Source organism: Pollachius pollachius (assembly GCF_949987615.1).
Source record: "Pollachius pollachius genome assembly, chromosome: 1".
In the NCBI taxonomy this organism is placed as follows: Eukaryota; Metazoa; Chordata; class Actinopteri; order Gadiformes; family Gadidae; genus Pollachius; species Pollachius pollachius.
The window spans coordinates 26368177-26395848 of NC_136934.1; the positions used below are offsets into that span (position 1 = coordinate 26368177).

The 27672-nt window shown below is 42.4% G+C and overlaps 1 protein-coding gene across 1 annotated transcript; it reads left to right on the forward strand.

The window, feature by feature from the left end:
• Positions 1-10450: 10450 nt before the first annotated feature.
• On the forward strand, positions 10451-13805 carry LOC307082691 (kinesin-like protein KIF24; the record flags this gene model as incomplete). The annotated part of the gene is made up of 7 exons (XM_079746336.1): positions 10451-10519; positions 10798-10962; positions 11251-11327; positions 11893-12111; positions 12612-12699; positions 13485-13606; positions 13688-13805. Exons 2-7 carry the CDS (start codon positions 10846-10848, stop codon positions 13803-13805), a joined length of 741 nt encoding a protein of 246 aa, XP_079602462.1. The 5' UTR covers positions 10451-10519; positions 10798-10845.
• Positions 13806-27672: the final 13867 nt, after the last annotated feature.

Consider the following 27672-nt stretch of genomic DNA (forward strand, 5'->3'; position numbering starts at 1 on the left):
CTATCTGTCTTTCTATCTATCTATCTATCTTTTGTTTCCCTAGTGCCAGTGGAACAGCCTTGGGATTGACCCTACCCTTGACCACAGACCACCTCGGGCCTGGGGTCAGCCATCCTGTTAGCAATTACCTGTCCTGGTGGTAGATAAACCATAATGCATAATGCCAGCCATTGAAATATGTTACATACATACTACACACATTAATATACATATATATTAGTGAACATATATCGTATATACCATCCCATCTTTTCCCCCCACATTCCCCCTCATTTGACATGTTACTATACGGATAACTATAGTGTTTCATATCATTTACATTTACATTTATGGAATTTAGCAGACGCTTTTATCCAAAGCGACTTACAATAAGTGCATTTGTTACAATAAGTACATTTGTCATAAGAAGTGAAACAATACATCGCTGTCGGTACAGTAAAGATATTCATAGAACCAAGTGCAAGTATTACAATCGCTAGGCTAACCCATTCCCCGTGTAAAGCAGCGATAGCAGCTACTGTAGATGCTACACAATTAAGTACCTTGAATAAGTGAAATGTACAACATTCAATGGTGGCTGTGCATTGGTTTCTATGCAGAGTCGAGATGAACTCTGAACAGGTGAGTTTTGAGTCTTTTGCGGAAGCTGGTGAGCGACTCTGCGGTCCTGACATCGGTAGGGAGCTCGTTCCACCACTGAGGTCCCAAAACAGAGAAAAGTTGTGACTTCGCTGATCGACCTTTGCTTGCTCTTAGCGATGGCGGTACCAGACGTCCAGCTGAGGTAGTTGAGCGGAGGGATCGAGCTGGGGTGTGCGGCTTTACTAATGCTTGGAGGTAGGCAGGGGCAGTTCCATCGACTGCCTTGTATGCCAGTACCATCATCTTGAATCTGATGCGAGCTATTACAGGGAGCCAGTGGAGGTCTCGGAAGAGGGCATACGAGACCTGCCACGGGCAATTAATCGCAGAGGCAGGGAGTCCAGCCAGGAGCGAGTTGCAGTAGTCGAGGCGGGAGATGACCAGTGATTGGACTAGAAGCTAAGCTGCTTCCTTTGTGAGGAATGGCCGGATCCTGCGGATGTTGTAAAGTGCAAATCTGCAGGATCGGGCCACCGCAGTGATGTTTGCGGTGCAGCATAACTGATTGTCCAACACTACACCAAGGTTTTTGGCAGTTGGAGAAGGAGATACAGTGATGTTCTCAACAGTGATCAGTAAGTCCATGTGTGGGCAATCTTTCCCTGGTATTAGGAGGAGCTCAGTCTTGTTGAGGTTAAGCCTCAGGTGATGGGCAGTTGTCCAGGTGCTGACTTCTACCAGACATTCAGATATGCGTGTTGCAATCAGGGCTTTGTCAGATGAGGGAAAGGAGAGAAATAGCTGAGTGTCGTCAGCATAGCAGTGATAGGAAAAGCCGTTGGATGTGATTACAGAGCCCAGAGATCTGGTGTAGAGGGAGAACAGAAGAGGCCCCAGTACCGAGCCTTGAGGGACACCTGTATCAAGCGTGCAAGGTTTGGACAAGGAGCCATTCCATGTTACCTGATAAGTGCGATTCATCAGGTACGACGTGAACCAGGAAAGGGCAGATTCAGCTATGCCAAGCTCGGCGAGAGTGGCGAGGAGGATCTGGTGGTTCACAGTGTCAAATGCTGCAGACAAGTCAAGGAGAATGAGAACCGATGAGAGGGACGAGGCTCTGGCCGCCCGGAGGGACTCAGTCACCGCGAGGAGAGCCGTCTCAGTGGAGTGTGCTTTTTTGAAGCCTGACTGGTGAGGGTCAAGCAGGTTGCTAGATGAGAGATAGGAGGACAGTTGGTTAGCGACGGCACGTTCCAATGTTTTAGAGAGGAATGAAAGAAGAGATACCGGTCTGTAATTCTGGATGTCAGTGGTATCAAGCGTTGGTTTTTTGAGGAGAGGCTTTATTCTGGCAGTCTTGAAAGACGTTGGAACAATGCCAGAACTGAGGGAGGAGTTAATAAGTGCGGGTAGAAATGGCAGGATGTCGTTTGACACAGCCTGGAGGAGGGAGGAAGGGATAGTGTCAAGGGGGCAGGTGGTGGCATGGTTAGATGTTATAATTCTGTTGACCTCGTCTGAGGTGAGAGGGATGAATTGGGTAAAGACAGAGGTGGGGGTCGGGGGAGGGAGGATGGTGGCAGTGATAAAAGAGGAGCTAATGTCCTTTACTTTCTGGGTAAAGTAGGTAACAAAGTCATCAGCAGTGAGGCAGGAAGGAGGAGGAGGGGAGGGAGGGTTGAGGAGGGAAGAGAACAAGGAAAACAGTTTCCTGGGGTTTGAGGCGGAGGAGTTAATTTTGGTCCGGTAGAAGGCAGATTTGGCTGTTGACACAGTGGAGGTGAAACCTGAGAGAAGAAGGAGATAGTGAGATAGATCATTAGGACAGTCTGATTTCTTCCATTTCCTCTCAGCTGCCCGCAACTCTGCTCTATGGGTCCGCAGAGATTCAGACAGCCAAGGAGGGGGGGGTGAAGATCGTGCCGGTCTGGAGTGGAAGGGACAGAGGGAGTCCAAAGAGGAGGAGAGGGAGGATAGCAGAGTGTCAGAGGATTCCTCTGTGGATAGTTGAGAGAATTGTTCAATAGAAGGTAGTGAAGACAGAACAGTTGAGGCAAACGTAGAGGGAGAGAGAGTTTTGAGGTTGCGGCGGGTGGTGACAATGTGGGGACTAGAAAGGAGGGGGGGAGAGGACTTTAAGGGGAGAGAAAAAGCAACAAAATGATGGTCAGACACGGGGAGTGGGGTAACAGAGAGAGCAGAGGTGCCACAGGACCTTGTGAATATCAGATGTTAAAGTCGCCAAGTATAACGAGTGGTGTGCCATTTTCAGGAAAGCAGCTGAGAAGGGCATCCATTTCGTCATAGAAGTCACGAAGCGGACCAGGGGGACGGTAGATTACCACAATGAAGAGATTAATAGGAAGGGTGACAGTGACAGCGTGGAGTTCAAATGCAGATCTGGCCAAGTGTTCTAGTGGAAGGACCTGATAGGTCCACATCGGAGAGATGAGGAGTCCGGTCCCTCCTCCTCGCCCCGAAGGTCTAGGGGTGTGTGAGAAAGAGTAAACAGTGGAAAGGGCAGCAGGAGTGGCAGAGTTCTCTGGAGTGATCCAGGTCTCTGTCAGGGCCAGGAAATGGAGGGTATTGAGGGACGCGTAGGCCGAAATAGAGTCTGCCTTTTTGACCGCTGACTGGCAATTCCAGAGTCCTCCCATCACTTCAAGGTCAGTGATGGCGAGGGCGGCTAAATGGCATAGATTGGATGGGTTGCGACGCCGAGCAGAGGATCTATTGCGGTGTCGTCTATGAGTAGAGATTCTAACGATAATTGAAGTACGACACATAGCTACTATACCGTGGCCTCTAAGGTCTTCCTCGAGGGACTCCCACAGAGAGACTCCCTTGGTCTTTGTTTCCCGGGTCTTGACTCCCACAGAGAGACTCCCTTGGTCTTTGTTTCCCGGGTCTTGACTCCCACAGAGAGACTCCCTTGGTCTTTGTTTCCCGGGTCTTGACTCCCACAGAGAGACTCCCTTGGTCTTTGTTTCCCGGGTCTTGACTCCCACAGAGAGACTCCCTTGGTCTTTGTTTCCCGGGTCTTGACTCCCACAGAGAGACTCCCTTGGTCTTTGTTTCCCGGGTCTTGACTCCCACAGAGAGACTCCCTTGGTCTTTGTTTCCCGGGTCTTGACTCCCACAGAGAGACTCCCTTGGTCTTTGTTTCCCGGGTCTTCGTTTGCTGGGTCCTGACGCTAAAGCTGACGCTACTAACACTTAAACGCACTTTAACTTAAATGCACATGGTAGCTCAGGCAGCCTTAGCTCCGCCCAGTCAATCAAGCCTATTGTTCACACCTTGTGACCGAAACTACACTCAACGACCTTACTATCAACAACACAGCAAAAACCAATACTGCAGGTACTAGGGTTAAAGTTAGTACAACCAATTGCAATGCCAAACACTAAAATTCTTATTATCAAGACTCACCACAGCTAGATATGAGACGACCTTCTTAAAGACAAAATGTAATGTAACATAGATAGTAATATCATAGATAAACCACCCCTTTTAACACTTTAACGTTAACAGACTCCAACTCTCACTCCCCCATCTAGGCATATCCCACACACAAATAACCTTACGCAGGGCAGGTGGTGCTCTACATAGTAGCTTAAGGTGGTCTCGATTTCTGCTTATACGTGACGACATGGCCTCTGGCTAATCACTTTGCTCTCTGGGTGTAGACAACTTGTCGGTCTGATAAAATTGCTGTTCTAAGTCTCATATTGTCAGGGGTCATGGCTTTAAAGTCTACAAGCAGATATCCATACGGCATACTAGTAAAATCATTAAAGGAATCTAGAAAATACTTTGTCTTACATGGAAACATCTGTCTGGCTATCGACAAAATCTGATATTTGTCACGAGGGTTCTTAAACAAAACCATGTAATTTGTATTTATTGTTCAGCTGGTTTTACCTTGCATGAATAAATTCTGTACCAGATACATACAACTGAGGTAACAATGGTGTACATATTTGGTAAAAACATGCTGAACCTCTAAATTATTGCAAGCATCATTCATCAAGTCATCAATAATGAGAAGATTTCTAGTATTGGATGGTAAGATTGAATCATGGCCCAGAGATTTAGGGATCCCTTCCACAAAGTGAATGCACCTCATTTTAACCAATTCGTCATATATAGGTGGCCAGCATGAATAAATGTATACTATATTGTCAATCTTTTCTGAAAATAGATGATCATATTTTCAATAACTGTTTTGACGGAGTAGGTTTTGCCGCTGTTTGATGGTCCTGATACTACCATGCTGAACGGGTGTTGAAGCCTGGGGTCAAACATATTGTTCCCCAAAGCCATCTTACCACCCTTCTTGCCCCTCTGATGGTGTTAGTGCCATTTTGCCATATTGTAATTTAGACTTAGATATTATATATTTAGATTAATATTTAGTGATTGTTTATTATATTGATTAACTAATTGTTTTGCATAGTTTTGCTTTTTAGTTTAATAACTGTTTAGTGTACTTGTTTTTATTGCTTATACTTATTAGAGATGCATAGGACATTGGTTGCTATAGAGGGCGCTGTTATGCCGTAGCATTGAGGGAGAGTAAAACTGTTTTGTATTTTTTCTATGGCATTCAGTAAAGACGGAGCGAACGCACTGTTTTTTCTACCGTCGTTTCAACAGTAAACACGCGTAGATCTCGTTCTTTCTGTCAAAGAGTGGTTAATCGACTGAATATGTTTAGAGCAATTTACAAATGCACAAGAAGAGAGTTTTAGCCACTACAGATGGGATGGATACTTTGTGACAAAAACCATTAAACATTCGACATTTAACATACGATATATGGCATTCTTTATTAACACATTAATCGGGTATACATACAAATCATCATTACAAAAAAGACTGATGATAAAAAATATTTATGACACCAACATATAATGCACAAAAATAATACAAAAAACAATAAAAACAACAATGAAACAAAACATTAGTCTGTACACGACTAACAAACTCGTACCCCTTCTTTATCACTACGGGTGATAGCCTAATAGCTAATATCCGTAAGTAAGCGTGGTGTAATCATGAAAGACCCTATGTTTGTTGTAAACCACAAACAGACGTTTAACTACCATGGCGTTTTTAAGCAGTAACCTTGTGTTATCTTAAAACATCTACCATCAAGAAAATCTGCAGGGGTGGACATTTCCGTACGTTTACCATCCTTTGTGTCCTGCAGAAAATAATTGATTTGTAATACCTTGTCACTAAAACGTCCATCTTGCTCCAGCGCTTCTCTCACTGTTTCACCTTTGTATCCATACACACTAACCTCATCCACTAACTTTCTCAGCCCAAAATTGTTCATAACCTTAGTAAGAATGTTAGTACCGCCAGTTGTTTTCACATCAAATATCACCATCTCTCCATGATTTTCCTTTTTGTCCTTACTGCTTGTGGTGATTGTCTGGTTCCTTCCTGCACTGATGTACATACTTGCCAGGGTTTCAATGTCAATCTCAGTCATTTTGTGGCATGGAAAATGCAAACTAAAAGCTCTTTTGTTAGATGTTAAAATAACAAGAGTTTTGCCTTGGTTTTTGGAAGCCTTGCCTTTCAACCTATCACTGGTCTGAAGTGGCTCCTACATAGTCCCTGCCTTCTTGCATACAACACTATACGGATCTTCCTTCCCATACTTGTAAGAAAATTGATGTCCGTGCAGCTCTTTGGCCTACGGAAGAAACATAATGTGATGGAAGAAATGAATGAAATAACATTATCAAAATAACATAACAGCAGGAATGCAGAGTATTCACAAGACAATAGATCTGTGAAATTAGATATTTTATGCAAAACAATGGCATTGTAAGAAAAAAGTTAGCTTACAGTTAAAAATTAAATGGGTGCAGGCTAATAATTATTATGTTATTGTTAAGAATAGTCTTCATCCCATGTGATGCGGTACCCTTTCCTCTGGTTTCCCCCAGTGTTCATCACCCATTTCCTTTTTGACATCCATTATCCCAGGAGGCTGCGGCCCTCTGGGATGAGAGACAGACAGATTTAGCTGCAGAACCTAGTTGTAGTTGATTTCATAATAAATACACAAACAACTGCATACTTACACAAAATACTGTCAACAAATACATTATTTTGTGATTGTGTTATTCTTATTTGAGTACATGTAATTAAATTTCACACACACACATACACACACTAGATCCCATATCGCATCTTTGAAATATTCAAGGACTATTAATCTTGTACTCTATTTCTTACTCCCATAAATATGCCACTTGTCATGATCATTGCACCTAATGATGGATAAAGGGATTGTACTCCCGGAGCTGAGCTGCCAGACTTGCCGAAGCCTCGCCGAAGCTTCGGCGGCAGTACGGCAGAGACAGGGATTGTACTCCCGGAACTTAGCTGCAGGGCTGCCGCCGAGTTACCCCCACCGGAGCTGCTCGTCCGCTGGTCCACAAAATCTTAGCTATGCTCTGACTGGGGAAGTGGGAGGTAATATTCAACTGTGCCCCCTTCCTACCTAGGAGGGGGCGCCGAAACTGACTCGCTCGTTTGGTAACTTTGGGCGGGGTACTTTCAGAAATGCATATCTCACTCAAAAAAATATGTACACACTTTTTTCAAAGTTTGTATCGTGTGGGAGCACCAGAGACCCAAAACAACAACTCAAATCCCAGGAAAAGTGTTGTTTTCATAATATGTCCCCTTTAAACTTCAATATTGGAAGCCTGTGCCTTTTTTGGTTTGCAAACTATGATGGACTATTAATCGTTCACATAAGATGCTTTGCTTTAATATGCTGCCCAACCAAATAATCCTTAGAAGGCAGCGGTATCTGGGCTACCTCCGGCCAGCCTGACCTGCGATAGGTGTTTCCGCACTACCCCCAACAGAGGCAACAGGGTGGTTCCGGAAGGGCAAATCCCATTCATATTCTGCATAGAGGTTTTGATTATAATAGATAATAATGTCGTTCAAAGTAGTTAACTTCTAGTTTTTAGAAAAAAAGTTTATATTCGCAATGTTATTTAAAAGCACTACACTACCCACAAACGTAAAGTGTAACATCATGTCTTTGTTTGGTGGAGCTTGTTGTTATGGCGTGTTCCTCAATCCTCGGACGCCAGACTTCCCAGTCGAAAGTCGAAGATCTCCCAGTTTTCTTGCGTCATTTCTCGGAGGCACACCCCCTTTTTGTCTTTATCTTTCGGAATTCTGAGAGTAGACCGAGAGCATTGACGACGCTTTCAAAAAAATGGCTGCACCCGTGAAGAGATTTATTTTTTATGTATTTGTACCACTTTGGTCATTTTAATGTTGATTTAAAACTCACACTCACAACCAAACTCTTTGGGAATCGGTAGAACCGGCATCGAACAAAGTCGCTGACAACACTATATAAAGGCCTACTTTATGAAACACTACAGACACACACACACACACACACACACACACACACACACACACACACACACACACACACACACACACGCACACACACACACACACACACATACACACACAATATATGACACATCTTTAATTAACAGTATAAACAATGTAATAATGACCAAGGCTATAAGATGCAAGAAATGCGCTAAACGATTCACAATGGTTTATGGGATGAGTAGTTCCTTCACTACTTCAAGAAAATAATGTACAGTCTTGTACCTTTGCTTGTTATACAATTTTCCAAATTTTGTTTTGCTCCGAAACAAATGATTTACTACGAGGACCAATAATTGGCTTGGTTCCAGCCTTAAAACTCTTTACGCAAAGATTTTACGAAAAGTCAATGGAGAAAATGAATAGATAATTTACTTCCGGAACCAAAGCTGTTCAAAAGGGGGACGGTCCTTCTAAGTAATATAATATTGAAAGCCTATCTCACTCAGCCATGTGTACGGCCACAGGGGCCTTCCTCCTTATCTGTATAGCCAGACTCTCTTTCCTACGGCCATACAGTTAACCTACAAAACCAACAGCTGCTTTAGACCTACTCTGCTATATTTATCCCATTTGCAACTTTACGGCAATGTCTGCCATGGCTGCCTCGGTCCAGCCTCAGGAAGGGTCATGTTTTCGCAACATACCAGTTTTGAGTTTTCATTTCTTACCTCCCGACAGAGTATCATGCTTTACACACCATTCACATGCTGGAACCAATGTGTGAAGATAGAAATATAGTATTGAGAAAAAGGCTGAATGGTAGTATATATAAAAACATAGTTTGATCAAACATTTAGTCTGTAGTGAATAACTTAAAACTGCAATTCTTCTTTTCTTTGATCAATTGATAGGCAGACTACAGCAACGTCCATTTCATATTGCAGGTTACCTGGCAGTAAGAAGCAAGAAGGGTGACCAGAGCTACAGGATATGACATCATGCCTGTATGAGTGCCTGACAGAGTTGGGTCTACAACGGCACCATGCGAGGTGAGTGGAAGAGAGGACCTTACGATGCGATATGTATCATCACACATGCTACAATGTGATGTGTCACATCACAATATTATAACATGATATGTATATATATATATATATATATACACACAGTAAACAGGATAACAACTATAACATTTGATTTAAATATTACTGACAGAACAGTACCACCCAACATCTGACCAAACAACAAAAGAATATGCTTTTTTAAGTCCAAATTGGGTTAGCAGTAGTTGTGACATTATTCAATGTAGGTATTCTTAATATATTTCTGCGAAAAATGTATTTGTGCTTACTTCTGGTATGAAGCTAAAATATATGATAAAGCATAGTTATGACAAATGCCTGCACTTCCATAAAACTGAAGTGTTTTATCCAATTAAATAGTTCTATTGTCAACTGTAACTCAAAGCAAGAGATTGATAGCTAGCTTTGGCTTTTGAGAGATTCAAATATCGGGTTCTGCCCTAGCCAATGCGACACACACCATCTTTTTGAAAAACGATGTCCCGCTCAAACTTCCGGGATAATGCTGATGCCTCACGAAAGATGTTGTGAAAATGTCATCTGACTTCCGTTAGATAGGGCCTTTAAACATGCAAAGAAATACGTTTTTGTTTTAGAGCAGGATAATGTAGGACCTTTTTCTATGTGGTTGCAAATAATTAAATTAATCAAGAAGATGGTGAATTCACTATTTCATGTTGTCTTTAAGGTTCACTAAGATGGGAGTATATTATGTAGCCCAGCTGTCAACACTGACCCCGGAGGACTATCCTGACCTTGGAGTGCTGGTCGGATCGGTTGGACATGAAGATGGACACAACCACTGCCACTGTGTTACGACTGATGGAGACAGTGCTCCTGAAGGCTGGGTGATTGAAGGGGATATGAGTCAAATTACAGAAGGCCCGAATTGATCCACTCCTTTCTGAAGACGTCTTGATTTTTGCCTTGAAGCGGTGGATCCGCATCCCAAGCCTTTTGAGAGCTCCTCAGAAACAGTCTACCAACGTCGCCAATCATGTGGTGACCGTCTTTCGGAAGGCAGCCTCCACTGCTGTCAGTCAGACCTTTACAATCATTCTGACACATGTGCACCAGGAGAAACCTCAGCGCCACGCATTCCCAGGAGATATTTGTCTTCTCAAAGCCCCCACTTGCCTTCGTCCACAGGGCCGGTCTCCACTCCCAAGCTATTTCCTAGCCCTTAATACGACCCTAATTCCAGACCTAATCCCAGACCTAATTCCAGACATAATCCCAACCTTAATCTGAGACACACAATCACTGGATCAAATCAGGGCCACAAAAGCAAGGTAAAGAAAGGGCACTCCAGAGCAGCAAAACCTGGTAAATGTGGCAAAGAGAATTCTGGGACTTGTAGGCAGATGACCAAACCCACAGCAGTTCACTACTCAGACCAAGCTGCTGGTTGTTATAACTACAGCGTGCCTACACATTCCCCACCTAGTCCAAGCAAAAAGTGAGTTGCATGTATTCCCTTAGGTGTCTTTGCACCTCTAATGCATAAAAAAAGATGTTTATGAGGTCAATTCTAAATACATTTCAATCATAAACACAATTTGTTGTTTCACACGTGATGTGAGCATTATATTATTGGCCATCTGCAATGTATAATTTGACTCTACATTTGCATGTGTTTTACATCTTGTTTTCCTCTGTCCTTATTTCCTTGTTCATCTCTGTGTCCTGAATTGTCCTGCGTATCTGTTTGGACATATGTGTGTGCGCTGGCTGCAGGCGAGCCAGGGAGCAGCGCATCTGTGTGTGTGTGTGCGAAAAAGGTGTATGCTGCATGATGAGGACAAGAGAGGGGAGACAGACATGGTGACAACCAAGGGTGGAGAGTGTGTGCAGGTGCACCAGAGCAAAGAAGCAGTGGACCTGACGCACTACATACTGCAGGTGATTCATGCATGCATCATAGTTACATGTAAGCCATATTGTAAATATGACTGGGAGTAACCTTGGGAATACGCAGTACATTTATATTTATGCCACAGCAATGGGACTGCAGGGAATCCCTGTTTATCCTGTTTCTAATAGGTTATGAAATATAGGTATTAAAAAAAACTTGTGATTAATGCAATAACAATTGCATAGTGGCAGCCCAAGTCAAACTGATATTAAAATTAAAATCACTGCATTTAGTATCTCTTATATCCTCTACAGCATAAGTTCTACTTTGACCAGGTGTTTGGCGAGGAGAGCTCAGACGAGGAGGTGTACCAGAAGACAGCCTTTCCCCTGGTGCTGCACATGCTCAATGGGTAGGGGGCGCTCTTCAGGGAGTAATCTGCTGTATATATAGGTTAAAGGGGACATCTCATACCACCAGGTGTGAGTGTGATTAGCCATTACAAGCAGGTTTGAAAATGTGCAGCATTGTGACATCACAGGTTGGCGTGCCCATCTATCCGTCACACATCTAGATGGACACGCCCACCTGTGATGTCACAATGCTGCACATTTTGAAAACGGCTTGTTATGGCTATTCACACTCACACCTGGTGGTATGAGATGTCCCCTTTAAGATTGATGATTGGAATGCTAGTATCCCAGATTAAACAAATAAAATCAAAAAATAAAATAAATTTCAGACTCAAGTATTTTCCTTTTAGTCAACATCAGATATTTCCATAACTTGGCCCGAAAGAATGAAAACCAATTCCTCCTTACAATTAAATGGACCATTGGACTGGCTTTTTCATTCTGCCAGCTCTCTTTACGTTCTGCTGTGTCATTGGGATCAGTTATGAATATAAAAAAAATATCATCATTATTTATCTTTGGTCCTTAATCACCTGTGATTTTCACCTATATTGTTCATGGCAGTGGCCAGGCTACCTGCTTTGTTTTCGGCCAGACGGGTGCAGGGAAGACCCACACTATGCTGGGTTTCCCTGGAGGGAGTCCAGGACTGTATGCTCTGGCTGCTTGGGATATTTTCACACACCTCTACGCCACAAACACAGCGCCCGCCCTGCTCGTCTACGTCAGCTTCCTAGAGATCTACTGTGGGCAGCTATACGACCTGCTGGACCACAGGAAGCGGTGGGTGCTTGTGTGTGTGTGTGTGTGTGTGTGTGTGTGTGTGTGTGTGTGTGTGTGTGTGTGTGTGTGTGTGTGTGTGTGCGTGCGTGTTTTCATGTTTGCAGTTGATATGCATTATGATGTGATGGTTTGGTATCCGTGCTTTCTAATGATTGGGGAAAACTAGGAAATTATACATTTCTACATCTGCATTTCATGTACATCTGCTCTCTAGTATCTCTATAATGTTGTATATATAATGTGGTTGTTTATAACATTCTCCTTCTCACCATCTCAGTATTGTCTGTTTGTGTATGTTTAAGCCTCATTTAAATCTGCATGTATAGTTGCCTATTAGCATTCTCTAGTGGCTGAAGTTGTAGCTATAATCCGAGATTTTCCTTAATTCCCTATATTGATTGACTCTTGGATGGGTAGGTTGTATTCTTGAGATTATTTGTTTCATAATTTCAATCAGATAGTTTTGATTTACTCTTTGTGTTTTGTGCAATATTCTCTAGACTGTTCGCGAGAGAGGATGGCAAGGGAGTGGTGCAGATAGCAGGTCTGAGGGAGATACCAGTAGACACAGTAGCATCCTTAATGGAGGTAACTTGACCATTGCTTTATTCTTCCAACTTGCTACTTCATACTGTAGTGTTCAGGATTGACGTGATTACCACTCATACTACAATTTAACATGTCATGTTAGTAGATCATATAAGTAACCGATTAGGTTGTTTTGTCAGAATGTATTTCTTCATAAATGAATACGAGACCTTATCAAATTAATAAATTGAAAAAGTTATAATCTAGTTTCTGTTACGACCGAACAGGATGGGACCCGAGTGCAGACGCAGACAAAGGAGGTTGATTTAAACCAGAGGTTTATGAAATGAGAGCAGTACGGAAAACAAAGGAGGTTGAAAGGCAAGGATGGATTGACTGGCAGGCAGCGCTACTGGCAGGTAGAGGAGCACACAGGGTTGATGGCAGGCAGATAGGGGGTTGGTGATCTTGGGGCAAGGTGAACATGGAGATTATAATCACTAGGAAACATAGGACATAGAAAGATTTTGGAATTAGGAGTACGAAATGTAGGAATGCCGAGACAACGATCAAGCGATGAGTGGGTGAGGAACTGGGTTTTAAGTAGGGCAGAGATGATAACCGGAGATGGATGCAAGTGTGCATTTCCAACAGGTGTAGAGCCGGGATATCTAGGGAACGCCTCGCCCATTGAACCGACAATCAGGCACCAAGAGGGGGAGACAGAGCAAAGCATCTGCTGGATACGGCCACGGCCTTTACAGCTTCATTCCATTATTTGCTGTTCTATTATTGATCTTCCACTCTGTTCCCCATGTCCTTGTCCTCCTGCTTTGCTGTGAAAGGTGAATTGTTGGGGCACAGAGAGGCGGACCCAGGGGGTTAGCGGAGTGAATCCAGTCTCCTCACGCTCTCATGCTCTGCTGCAGATCCAGCTGAGAAATCCTAAACAGCAGCCAGCCGGCCGGTAATATTACCATCACATGGAGAAGCAACTGGTTCAGTGCATGAATAACAAGTGTGTGTGTGTATGTGTTTGTGTGTTTAGGGTGTGGTGTGTGGACCTGGCAGGTAGTGAAAGGGCCGTGGACTCCAGAGAACCAGACCGTCAGACTTGTATAGAGGGAGCCAAGATCAACCAGAGTCTATTGGCAGTGAGTAACTGAACCAGCACCTTATAGAAAGACTACATGTGTTAAAATGCAGCAACTGTTTGTCACTTTTATATGTTTTCCTCAGCTTAAAGAATGCATCCGCTCCCTCGACCAAGAGCAATCCCACACACCATTTAGACAAAGCAAACTAACTCAGGTACATAAGAAAATACACTATTGGTTTGTAAGGAATAGGAATGTGGATTTGTTCGTTTGAAATAGTCATTTGGGAGTAATTCTGTTTTGTTGGAAAATAGATCAGTAAATTCATCTTGTGATTCTGTCCTTTGTCGGTAACTCAAAGACATGTATGATCGCCAACATCTCACCGGGTCACCTAGCAACTGAACACACACTCAATACCTTGAGATATGCAGACCGGCAAGTCTTATTTACGCATTTGAAAAGGTGTAAGAGAAAAATTACGACTTATCTCTTGCTGCTATTTGATTTGCCATGTCTGTTTCCCTTCCTGATAGGGTGAAGGAGTTGAAGGAGCAAGGGGGAGTTAGGGGAGGAGGACTAAGAACCAAAGGCACCTCTTTGTCCAAACCCAATAAAACCTGCAGCAGCAGCAGCAGTAATGGCGAAAAAGAAAAAAGTTTCCCTTAAAGGCCTTAGTTGAACAACAGCGATAGCCCCAGTGCACCTCCCAAACTGCTGCCAGTAGCCGGGGGAACCCTCTGTTCTTCCCCTAAGAACAGTTTAAGGGAAGAGGGGAGAGCTATACTAGAACAAGAGACTGGTATTGAGCATCTCACACCTTTGAGATGCCACAGAGAAACTCTTGGCCCTGACGCTCCTGGTAAGAGGCAGCCCAAAGCTTTGGACATTCTCTGCTCTACCCCCCAGCACCATATTGAGGTTAGGGGAAGTAGAATAAAGGACAGAGTGGCTAAACATGACATAGGAATTGAACATCTCACACCAGATAGATGGGCAGAATGGAGGGATGGGGAAGAGAGACAGAGGAGTGTGGGGCGTTGGGGTGATAGCAAAGATGGCGACAAAAGGAACCCCAAGGAAAGGAATGATAGATTCTTCCTCGTCAAATTCCCCAGCTGCCTCTGCTTCGTACTCATCCTCCCCAAAAACGTCCTTCTCTCCTGTCGTTCACCATGACCTCAAGGAGTTTCTGAATGTGTACAGAGCCAGCATTGAGATACAGACTGGTGTCCACAGTAGACACCCAGATCATGGCAGCAGTGGAGGGATTTAAAATAACACGGAACGTAGATAATGCTGTCGGAACAAGGTGTCTCGACCACAGGATTCTGACTAAACAACATGAGACAGCAGATGTGGAAGCAAGCTATGAAAGAGAGGTGGGGGATTCCATTGAAGTGGCTGGGGCAGGAGAAGGGAGAGAGATAGAGTTGTCAGTAGAAGAGGGTCAGAGAAGATGGGCATGGGGGACAACAACACTAACAGAGAAGCCAGACGTGGCCACTAGCACGCTATTGAGTCTGGAGGTATCAGTGATGTCCTCCAGTGGTCCCCTGGGTCATTGGAGGACACCTCACATAACGTCTTCCTCAGGCATCAAGGTTGGAGAGGAATACACAGATGCCAACCCGATCGAGGGAAAACACAGCTATTGTGACAGTAACAGACATTTGAATCCGTACCAGCCTTTTTAAACTCCCAGAGAGCCTGCTCCAAACCTAGCTCCGGCAGAGAGGCCTCTCTCCCCTGCCTGTGAGCCCACAGACCAACATTTAACCGGCCTTAATCTCGGGCATCTCTCCCTTGAGTCCAAAGACAACAATACCCAGACAACTTCCAATATTGTACCACCTCCACTATCACTGTATCCACAACAGGGTGTGCCATTGGAAATCATCAGTGAAAGGGAATTGGGGAGTACTGATTTTGGAGTCAACATCAGATCCCAAATTCCCTTTGGTCTCGACCATAATATTGCCCTGCCTTTGCCACTCGTAGAGATGAGGTATCTTCTGGTGTCTTTAACAGGTGCCGTCAACATCAAGCCGTGATGCAAAGCACAATTGGATCTCCGCCTAGGGCTGCGGCTCCTTTGTGCACCTTTTTATTTTTACCTGGGGCAGTAATATACAAATGATGCGTTTCAAAAAACGACTAGTCTAAACTAGCCAATGTATCACGGGAATATGTTTACAAAGTTAGCTCGCGCTACCACTCGCGCTAGTATAATCCCAGGTAAAAATAAAAACTATTAAAAATATACTTTTTGAAAGCATACTAAGTACATTTTGTACTTTTTTCGTCAAATCCAAGTGTAGTTAAGTGTATTCAATTATGTATTAAGTTCAACTTAATACCAATTTGACTACACTTCTAGTGTAAATTGTATGCTAAAATGGAACAACTTTTTTCAAACTTCAAATGCACTAAAGTATACTAATGAAAACCAAGAATCATGAGTGATTAAGCATGCTTACAGTACAATTACATTATATTACCATTCTAATGGAAATACACTTAAAAAGGCATTGAAGCTCAACTTAAAGTTTTTTTTAAGTACTTACTGTTATCATACTTATTACTATAAACTGGCAATTTAGTATGCTTCTTCAATATTTCAAGTGATCTACAAATACACTTCCTTACTATATTTAGTACTATTAAAAGTGTCCCACTATGATAATAAGTGTATTTATAGTGAAGTTCAATAACAATCTAAATATCATAGACACATACTTTAAGTGCAATGTTATTATAGTGTTTTCTTGATAACAATTGTGTTTGAAGTATATTTCATTTGTACTTTTATCCCCATTTTGTTATACTTAAGCATAAATGTTGCTATTATACTAAAAGTGTATTATAATTCAATATATTTCAAGTGCATTATATCAACAGATTACAAATTGCATTTCAGAAAAGTAACTTTATTACCCTTCAAAAAAAATAGGACATATAACATATATGACATATAATGATAATAACAATAACACAATAACAGGAACATAATAACACATCAACATTCTGAGCCATAGATCTGAAGATGAACTAGAACTGACACAGAGGGGAAAACAACACAAACACACTTACAAGAAAGATGATACACTCATGCAACATCTAACTCTGATTATGAGATGAGGCCTTGTAGCTCTCATTGTTGCACTTCCTCCGTAGAAGGGCCCGGATCTCGGCCACCTCTGTGTTGGGGAATCGCTCCCTCACTGCATCTGTGAAAACAGGAAAGAGACATGGGCATGAATTAAAACAAGATAAAAAATGTATAACACTGAAATACAATCATTGATGATAATGGATTTGTCAATTAATCATGACAATGGATGTGTATTCATAATTATGACATTACTGTACCTATAATTGCGCTGATTTTTTCTGGCTCAAGCTGCTCCTTCAGCTCGCCTTTTTTCCCTTTCCCCTTTAGGGTTGCCTTGGCCAAAGTTTCCCTTCCAAACACCAATGTGGCCAGTTCCTGTGTGAAGAGGGACATCCTCCTCCCACTCAGCCTCTGATAGAGACGTTTTGGGACTTCCACTGATGAGTTGCCCAATGACATCTGTGAAAACACACAAACAGATTAAGACAAAAGGTACATTACATATACTTCTCTAGACGGCAGGTTGGCACATGTCTTGGCTTCTAGTGTTTTAACACAATTAGTAATTCCAGCATCTTGTAAGATTTTTTTGGTATGCTTATTGCACCCAATCATAACAAAGATTTAGTAAAAATAGCAGTACCGTAAATTCCGAACTATAGAGCGCACCTGAATATTAGCCGCACCCTCTAATTTTAGAAAGAAACTCTATTTTGTACTTGCATAGGCCGCACCGGACTATAAGGCGCAGGTGGTGGTGGGGAGGGCGGTTGCGCGCGATTGTAACCCACCCCGGACCTACGACTGACGTATTATGACAGACTGGACCAGCCGTGGCTGCAGCTGAGCTCTGTGGGCCGGTGCATGTCTCTTTCTCTCTCATTGAAAGAAAACAAAAAAAAACGGCCGCACCGGCGTATACTACGGTGCTGCCTATACTACAAATATAGGACAAATCCGCCGCGGAGTATCGAGTCCGGGACTTGGACTTGGACAAATCCGCCGCGGAGTATCGAGTCCGGAACTCGGACTCGGACAAATCCGCCGCGGAGTATTGCGGCTTTCGTTGGTCCGCTACAGAGGTGGACCGTGGACCCGCCGTGGCTCATAACCATGTCTTATGAATAGCATAAGCTATTCATAAGACATGGACATAAGACCTATTCGTTAATCTGATTGATCTAATGATACGAGGAAAAATGCTTTTGGTGGCATTAAAACTAAACAAAACGGCCGTAGTATAGGCCGCAACGTAGTATAGACCGCAGTGCCCAAAGCGTGGGAAAAAAGTAGCGGCTTATAGTCCGGAATTTACGGTAGTTTCTGCAGTGTATGATTTCGCATTTATTGAATATTGCAACCCGCAAATGCAGCAAAATCCCTGAATTTGCATGAATTGGTGAACATGCAAGATCGCAAAATCCTGGAGGGCCTGCACAATGCTAATGAGGGATCGTTTTAAGGTCCTTCAGTCATACCATGTGTTCACTGCCAGTGTCACTGCCAGTGTGTGGTAAGTCACTTTGGCTCGAATTCATTGAAGAGAAAGGTGACTCTGCCATTTTGTTAATGACTGTTTTCAGAGAAGACACCAGTCCTGGCAGCTCTAAAACAAGGATACAGTATAAAAGGGGTCAGTATCACATTGTGACAGAAAAAAGCACATATATGAATGTCATTTCACAACAGCTAAATCTGATTTAACTTTCATTTTTTTCTGATTGGATGAGGATCATTACTCCTACTTTTCACCGCTACCATGCATGTCTGACATGAATGTTCCACTCACTCAAAGCCACAGGGCAGTGATTCCATTATTGGGTGAGAAGATGGAGTAGGGCAAATGTTTAGTATAGCATGTGAAGTATAGAGAAGCACAGGGTTCCCATGTTAAGTCAAATGTAAAATTCCATGACTTTCCCTCGAGTTCCCCAGACAAAAAAAAAAACTTCCATGACCTACTATGAATGGTACAATAAACTGACCAACGATTTCAGAGTAGCCTCGTAGCGTTCAAGCATCTTTTACTTTTTAGAGTGGGAGATGAATAACTGGGCATTGAATTTGAATTGAAGTTGGGTCAACCACAACTACTCAAGCAAGCAGTAAAGCTAATAGCCAGATATACCTTGATTTTGTGTGTAAATACAGTACATTTGTATTAATAATTCATTTTAAACTGCTAAAACAAAATTCCCCAGCATTCCATGACTTTGCCCCCAAAAATGATCATTGCTTTCCTGAAAATCCATGATATTCCAAAAATTCCATGACCTGTGGGAACCCTGCAAGCAACTGCTACACATTCTTGTGTGAATAAGACCATACAGCCTGTCTTACTAGACCCTTCTCTTGATTGATATATTGCGATGCTTGGCAACAGAGATGGAAGATTAGAACTATTTCTTGGAGTAGATGAAATAAATAAATAAATCTCCATAAATGATTGAAAACACAATTTGATATCTTAAACGTGATGGAAGTGGAACTGATGTATAAAAGCAAAATGGCACTTGTGGTCATGGTATTGGTACAGATACCCACGGCTGTGGTTACCTGCGCCAGTCTGCCAGAGGCCTTGTGGTTATATCTGTACCAAACCCACTGTCACTTGTGCCATATTGCTCAATCAGTGACATTCAAACAAGGAGTATTAACGGTAGACAATGATGGCAAAAATGGCCGTGGATTATTTTCAAATTTGTAATATGTGGGAAGTCGGGTCTGTATTCTAAGACATAACACGTAACATGTATGTTCTTCAAATTAACAGTGGGGTGCATGTCTTGAATTCACTTCATGACCTCATTTACAATGACTGCAGGTGTATGGGAGGGTTCAGGTGGTGGCAGAGATAACCCTGGCATCACTAGCATACATATGCACCCACCCACCTTTCAGAGCCTTAAATGTGTCCTCGCTCATCTCAACAAAAACGGCAGGCACTGCCCCTGGCCGCTGAGACTCCACCTGAGGGATGGCGTCCTCGTCGTCACTGGTCACACAAAGGGCAGCTATAGCTAGAGATGCACCGATCGATCGGCAACCGATCGCAATCGGCCGATAATACCCCTATCGGTTTTGATCGGAATTCTAAAAATAGACCAAAGCAGGCCGATCAGTTGACGTTTCAAATACACAATATAACAACAAACCGCCGCCAGGCCATGCACTCCCACTTCGCAGACCCATGTCTCTTAAGGGGGCGTGGCAGTCTCTACACTGAAAGCCGGGCAGGCGAGGAGGGAGATTAAAAAAAAAGAATCAACACTGAAAATGGCGTCGCCGGTATGGGAGTTTTACAATGTGTCCGAAAAGGACAATAAATTTGCAGTTTGCAAGGTGTGTGCAAAGGCGATACCTCGAGGAGGAATGCTACAAAAACATTTCAACACAACCAACCTGATAAGACATTTGAAAGTTTCTCACATCGAGGAGTATACGGAGTTTTCAAAGTTGGCTGCTGCTAAAGCAGAGAAAGACAAGGAGCGTGCAGCAACGCCGCTAACTCAGCTGACCGTAACAGAGACATACAAACGACAGCAACCCTACAGCAACGACAGCAAGAAAAAGAAAGAACTAAATAATAAGGTAATGGAATTCATATGCCTTGATCATCAGCCGCTTTCTGTCGTAGAAGACATCGGGTTCAAACGCCTTGTTAGCTGCTTGGATCCACGGTACACGCTGCCTAGTCGTAAATATTTCACTGATGAATGCCTGCCTGAGCTGTACCAAACTATATACAGTCACATCCAAAGCCTTATGCAGGTCGACAAGATCGTGTCAGTCGCCTTCACGAGTGACATTTGGAGTTCTAGCGTGAGTCCCATGTCGATGCTGAGTCTAACGGCACAGTTTATTAATGAAAAGTTCGAGCTGAAGAGAGTTGTTCTTCACTCACAAGAGTTTCCTGGGTCACACACGGCGGATGCTATCGGTAAAGCTTTCGCAGACATGTTCCAAGCATGGGGGATCCCAAAGGAAAAAGTACACGTTATCCTACGGGATAATGCGAGTAACATGGCGAAGGCTATGAAGGATACTGGTTTACCAAGCCTACCGTGCATGGCGCACACACTCCAGCTCGCTGTGAATGAGGGCATTTTGGCACAGCGTGCAGTCATTGATGTCATCGCAACTGGGCGACGCATCGTCGGTCATTTTAAGCATTCTCCGCTTGCTTACTCCAGGCTATTCGACATTCAGAAAGAAAGTAACCCCCAGCACCTCAAACGGCTACAGCAGGATGTCCCCACCCGATGGAACAGTACTGTTGCCATGCTAAAAAGTTTACTGGAACAGAAACGTGCCCTATGCAATTATGCAGCCGACTATGATCTGCCTGGCATTTTCACCGCCAGCCAGTGGAAATTGATTGAAAATATGATTTCACTGCTTGACCCCTTTGACGAGCTCACACACAAGATAAGCGAATCAACTGCATCGGCTGCGGATGTAATTCCATCCATCAAAGCCTTAACTCGTCTTCTTGAGAAAACACAAGAGACTGACCATGGTGTAAAAACCGTCAAAGCCACGCTCTTGGAATCTGTCAAGAAGAGATTCAAGGACATTGAATCTGAGCCCCTGTACACGATTGCAACACTCCTCGATCCAAGGTGAGAATAACTTCACATTCCACTGTGTGTGTGTGTGTGTGTGTGTGTGTGTGTGACAGAGATTATTATGCTCATCTAGCTTTGATTGATAAAGGGGGCTATGCTTAAAGATAAAATTTAACAATAGCGTTGTGTTTTGCTATCCTGTAGTGTAGGATGGTTTGCATTTCCCTCAATTTCGATTTAAAAATAAGTAGTTAATATAAACTAATATAGAATAGATTAAACATGTTTGGATTGTGCTATGAGGCCAGCCAAGTTAAAGCATGACCTATAAAATCTATCATGACAAATTAATTAATGTTTAGTTTTGTCTTTTGTTTTCTTCTAATAAAAAGGTATAAAGACAGGTTTTTCCACACTGCACTCAAGCCACAGACACACAGGCTGCTCTCTGACATCCTGGGCCCGGCCACTGCAGCGGAGCAACAGGTTGGTGAGCCCCTACAGAAGGTACCACGGACTGGCTTGCATGCTATGTATGCTGAACTGTTGGCTGAAGATGGGCAACATGAAGCTGCTGCTGACAACACAACATCATCACAGATTACTCTTTACCTCTCAGAGCCAGTTATCCCAGATAACGAACAGCCACTTGACTTTTGGAAGGCCAATGAAGGCCGCTTTCCTGCTCTCGCACAAGCAGCACGATCCTATCTCTGTTCACCTTGCACAAGCGTAGATAGCGAGCGTCTTTTCAGTACAGCAGGACTTATTATGGATGAGAAGAGGAGCAGGTTAACTGCAAAAAATGCCGAGATGCTTATATTTAGCAAGGCAAATCTGCCATTCATGCTGCGTAATCAGAAGTAAGCTTTGAGGCAGACCCTAACCCCCCCTCTACCCCACCCCCTCTCCCTATATTTCTAAAAGTTACAAGAAATGCCTCAGCTGAAATGAGAGGAGATATAGCCAGGCCTACAGATTGAGCTACAATGTTTATTTATTTATTTTTACTTTTGTATTTTACTATGCACTTCATTGCCCATGGCTCTCTCCCTACTCCTCTCTAAAGGGCACAGAAACTACCTCAGTTGAAATAGATATGCCTACAGATATAGCTCAATCGTTTTTTGTTTGATTATTGCTAATGCTGTGAACTTGTTTGCACACTATTGTCTGTTATCTCCTACATGCAGACAAATGTCTTGAAACTACATTATTTTATTATTTTGGCTATAGCCTGTTTATGTTGCAGTTTGAGTTTATTTTTTGACAGGAAAGCTACAGTATAAGCTCCAAGTTGTATGTCCAAGAGAGTCTCTAAAGATAATGTTGCAGTTGCACATATGTCAGTGTTCTCATTCTCATTTGTATGACATATTTATTTTATTTTTCCACAAAAAAGCTTGTAGCTAAACTCCAAATTGCGTCTCTAAGAAAGAGCCCCTAGAGAGAGTGAAATGTTTATTATGGTGCACATGTTGTGTGTTGTGCACAAAAAAACTAAGAAAAACTAAGGTTTATAGTTTACAACTTGTATCGAATCTAAGAGTGAAATGTCTACTGTTGTCTGTGTTGGTGCACTGCACATGTTGTGTGTTGTGTTTTACACATAATTATTGCTGCAATAAAACAATCAATTCATGATACTTTCTCATCTCCCAATTTTTATACTTAATAATACATTGTCAATGTTGTGTAAGAAGAATCATTGTTTAAATATATGAAAGTTACATGAGACAACAATATTGAAGAATTTATGGATTTGACGCTGTGATCGGTGATCGGCAATATCGGGATCGGCAGATACTGCTTTTGGTGATCGGTGATCGGCCCCAAAATTCCTGATCGGTGCATCTCTAGCTATAGCCTCCTAATCATACACAGGCCAAAACACAATTTTCATGGTGTGAGTGTATGCATATAAATCAACAGAGTTCATACAGTCTTGAATAGTAACTAATTTTCACAAAAATGCAGTTTTCCTATATCACATAAAGCTTTACCCTGAGCACCATGGGCATAGGTTTGTAGGTTGGGTTTGGACTTTGATATTGGGACATAATTCAATGCAAGCGCAAAGTGCGCAATTACATGCATGTCAGCACCAATAGGCTATCATCCACCACTGTAAACTCTGACAATTCTCTGGGGAACACTACACATTATTTGATGAAGGTGGTTACATTTTTAAACGTACCGGTTTACGTTTTTTGGGTTCATCAAACAGGTCGCAACATGTGTCGTCGGAATCAGACTCCAATTGTGCTGTACGTTGCCGTTTGAGGTCCCTCTTCAGCACCTCACCAATCTTGGCCATCTGTGAACCAGACTGACAACGTACATCTTGTTTAAGAGAATGATTTTGAACATTTCCACACAAACCACAAGACTTTAAAACAATCGGTTTTACCTAGCTCGAGTTGCTACAACCAGCAGGTAACGCAGCCAGGCAGAGATGTATTTGAAAACTCGCAGGATTTCTCCTTTAAGTAACTGTAGAGACTCATTTTTTAATTGTGCATTTCTTCATATAGCAAATACACCACACTTTCCAAGAATCCACCTCCATCCATCCATCACTCTAATAGTATTTGTAACAGGAGACTTAATCTTGACTTAACCTGCATGGCATTACAAAAAAGCTAACTTGATTTGTTTCACGGTCTTTTAAGTAATATTTATCATTTCAAATTTATATTTGCTGGCTAAATCTGCTAAATGCTTGTGCACCCAGCTTGGATAAGAGTTACAAATTCACAATGTAACTCCCATGGCAAACACATTCTACGATGCCACAGCATTATTATTTGTAAAGTGGAATCACAATGCTCCATTACTGTTAAGTCATAAATCACTTACAGTCATTCCTTGCTTCATCATCCCCTTCTCCTGGCCAGTCGTTTTGCCAGACTGACCAAAGGAAGACCATATATCCTCCCCCTGGTGGAAAGCAACACGCTTCTCGACTACTCCTTTGTAGTTTTCTGTGAAGACACAATATTTGCTGAGTTCATTCTAAATGCAACAACTTTCAGTTACTTTTTTCAAACATTACTGTTCACAATTAACTTAACAAATAAAATACAAATTCAATGTGACCTTTAATTAATTTCAAGACAGGAATGTCACTGTCATTTAATTTATTTGTACTTTATTACTTTCATCAGTATTACTCCTTAACCAAACTAACAACTGGCTTAGAATTTACATTAGCACTCCTTCAGGTGCATAATACAATCAAACACATTAATTTAGCTAGCGCTTATCTAGCGATTAGCACTTTGCTAGCGATTAGCGTTAGCGCTCCTTTCAGTATTAATACAATGAAAGTTGACGTTTTTCTGGATTAACGTTAGCACTTTGCTAGCGATTAGCGTTAACGCTCCTTTCAGTATTAATTCAATGAAAGTTGAAGTTTTTGAATATTTCCATTGTTTTAGAACTTACCCGCCAAGAACAGGAGTTTGGCTGCAACCGGCTTCGGGTTTTGCCTGCGTTTAGCAGGCAAAACCACCTCTATCCAGCCATGCTCGGACTGGAGGTCTTCCTTGCATGTGACTGTAACACCTGCATTTCTATATGTATACTGTATATAATAGATGTACTATCTACAGTAACGGACCCGTCTACGAAATAAAACAACCCATACATTGTGCTAAAGTTAAGTTAACCTGTTACCGCCTGAGTATCAGTGATGAATTTCAAATATTAACGGTCAATGTATTTGGATACGTTGTGGCCGTGTAAGTAATTGCCGCCCAAACTTCTACATAGTGATTGGATGTCGATGATGCTGCCGCACACTGATTGGATGTGGGAACCGACTAGTGGGTAGGTCCAATTCCTGGGTCCATCTACTGCATAGTCTTGAATTTTGAAAATGTGGCACATCTTTGGGGACTGGTACCACATTGGCTGATGTGGCGCTAATTTTTCAAATATGCCACCTGTACAATCAAAGTACAAGTCCTACTTATTGGTTGATAACAAGAAAATACCAAGGACAACAGCATACAGACACAGTAAGGTAATTAAAAGTGGTATCTTTTTTTGAATTATTGATATGTTTTGTTATTATTACTATTCTTCTTCTGATTATTATTATTATTATTATTATTATGGTAGCCTAGTAGTTGTCCTACTACTTCTACCATAATAATAAGAAGAAGTATAGTACTAGTACAGTAGTAATGTTATTAATAATAAATATTAGGCATGATATAGGTAATGGCAAGTAGCAGGCTGAGAAATGGAGAAAGCTACCAGATATTCATGATAACTAGTAGGCAAGTATAGGCTAGCTGCACCATCTTATAGGCTATCTATACTGTATTGACATTGTCTTTTGTTTCAGGGAAAAGGCAGAAGACGGTACAAGCAGTACCTTTACAGTACTGGCGTTGAAGTCCCTGACAGAATTTTAGAACGTCATGACAGAGAAGTAAGCTAGCCTATGATGATGATAAGTATTTTTTTTATGCTTATGACATTGTGTATTGCATGCATCACAAGGTGTGATGGACATTTCAGCCCAATTGCTTTGACATGCTGCAAAAACTGCTTATCAAAAAAGAAAAGTTAGATAGTTGGTATTGCTTTCAGTATAAAGAGACTTACCTAACCCTTTCTCGTAAAATCATTTGACTTAATCTACAGTTTGACTTAAGACGTCTCATCCTGAAAAAAAGTAATTTTGTCTCGTAGTCCTTCACTCCTTCAAATAAGTCAAAGTCCTCTTAAATTTAGTCAAAATGATCTTTCAAGAGAGCCAGGTAAGTCTCTTCATACTAAAATCAATACCAAATAGATGTTTTTATCTTAATAACACTTGGTTAGATTTTATTTTCTGCAGTACACTGATATGGATGGTGATAATTGTTTTGCTTACAGCCTCCAGCTCACCATGATGCACCACTGCAGCCAAGAGCAGGAAAACGTGCTGACAGTAAGGTCAGGACACTGACAATGCAAAATGTATGTATGTGTGTGTGTAATCCAATATAGGGTAGAGTGTAGTACAACAACATATCTAGTAGTAGTTACCTATAGGTTAGTGACAATAGTGTGCAGAATTGAAAAACATGCAGGTCAGAACACAGGTAATACACATTTGTTCACCATGTTAGTTTATTGGTATTTCATATTTAGAGGAACTGACTCCTACAACGTAACAAACTAGCTACACACATTGTTCAAATTTCAGTGTAACAGTTGGAGCAGGTTGCTTTACTTCTAGTGCTTTAAGATCACACTCAATATCAAAATAACACTAGATTCAGTGACTAACTTCCCACACACTTTGTACCAACTTAAGAATGGATCAGCTGCTGAGGACGATGTGGTTGATATGGACTGGCACCAGACCATGCAAGGACCATGGGCTGAGAGACCCAACCCAAATCCATCACAGGTAAGATAACAATTACTCACAGGCCAGCATTTGCATTACAGGTTGCTTTACTTCTAGTGCTTTAAAGGTACAGTGTGTAATTTTTATTCCCATCTAGTGGTCAAATTTGATTTTGCATTCAAACGAATTTATGCTCTCTAGCAGTACGGCATGCGGTATTAGTCAAGATTCAAGAAGCTTTGACAACATGTCTTCAAACACCACTTCATCAAGTTTTGTTTCGGATGATGATTTATGTTATTTCAAACAAACTAAAGTGCAGTGCGGTTTTTCAAAGCCCTGTCCAGCGTCCGGCGCAGCAAGCCGGACGCGTATTTGTCCTCCTTTTTGAGACACCCCCGCCGGTCACAGGTCCGTGGTGTATTACAACAAACTGTTCTCATCCCAACTCTTAATATACCGACGATTTGTCACGCCCCTAGACGTCTGATACTGACGTAAAAGGTAGGCTACCCTCCCGCGTCTGTGTGAAACGATCTGGGTTCTCATAAACCAGTTCGCGGTGGTAAGAGACGAGCAGAGTCTACACCGTTCGCATTGGTAGTTATGGTTAGGGTTATGGTTAGAGTTAGCGTAATCTATCACCGTGACCGGGTTATTACTGAAGCGAATGGACGCTGTAGACTCAGGTCGTCTCTTACCAACGCGAACGGGTTTATGAGAACCCAGATCGGATCCCCCCCCCGGGCTGAGGTGTCCTCCTTTTCAACAACTCATAGAGGGTCACCCTAGAAGTGACAAGCGCGTCTCGCTAAGCTCCACAGTCCCGCTGGCTTGGAGTGAAAACGCGTTTCACCTCACCTGTACCACGCGGTGCTTTTTGTCCCTCTCGGCCGTTCATAG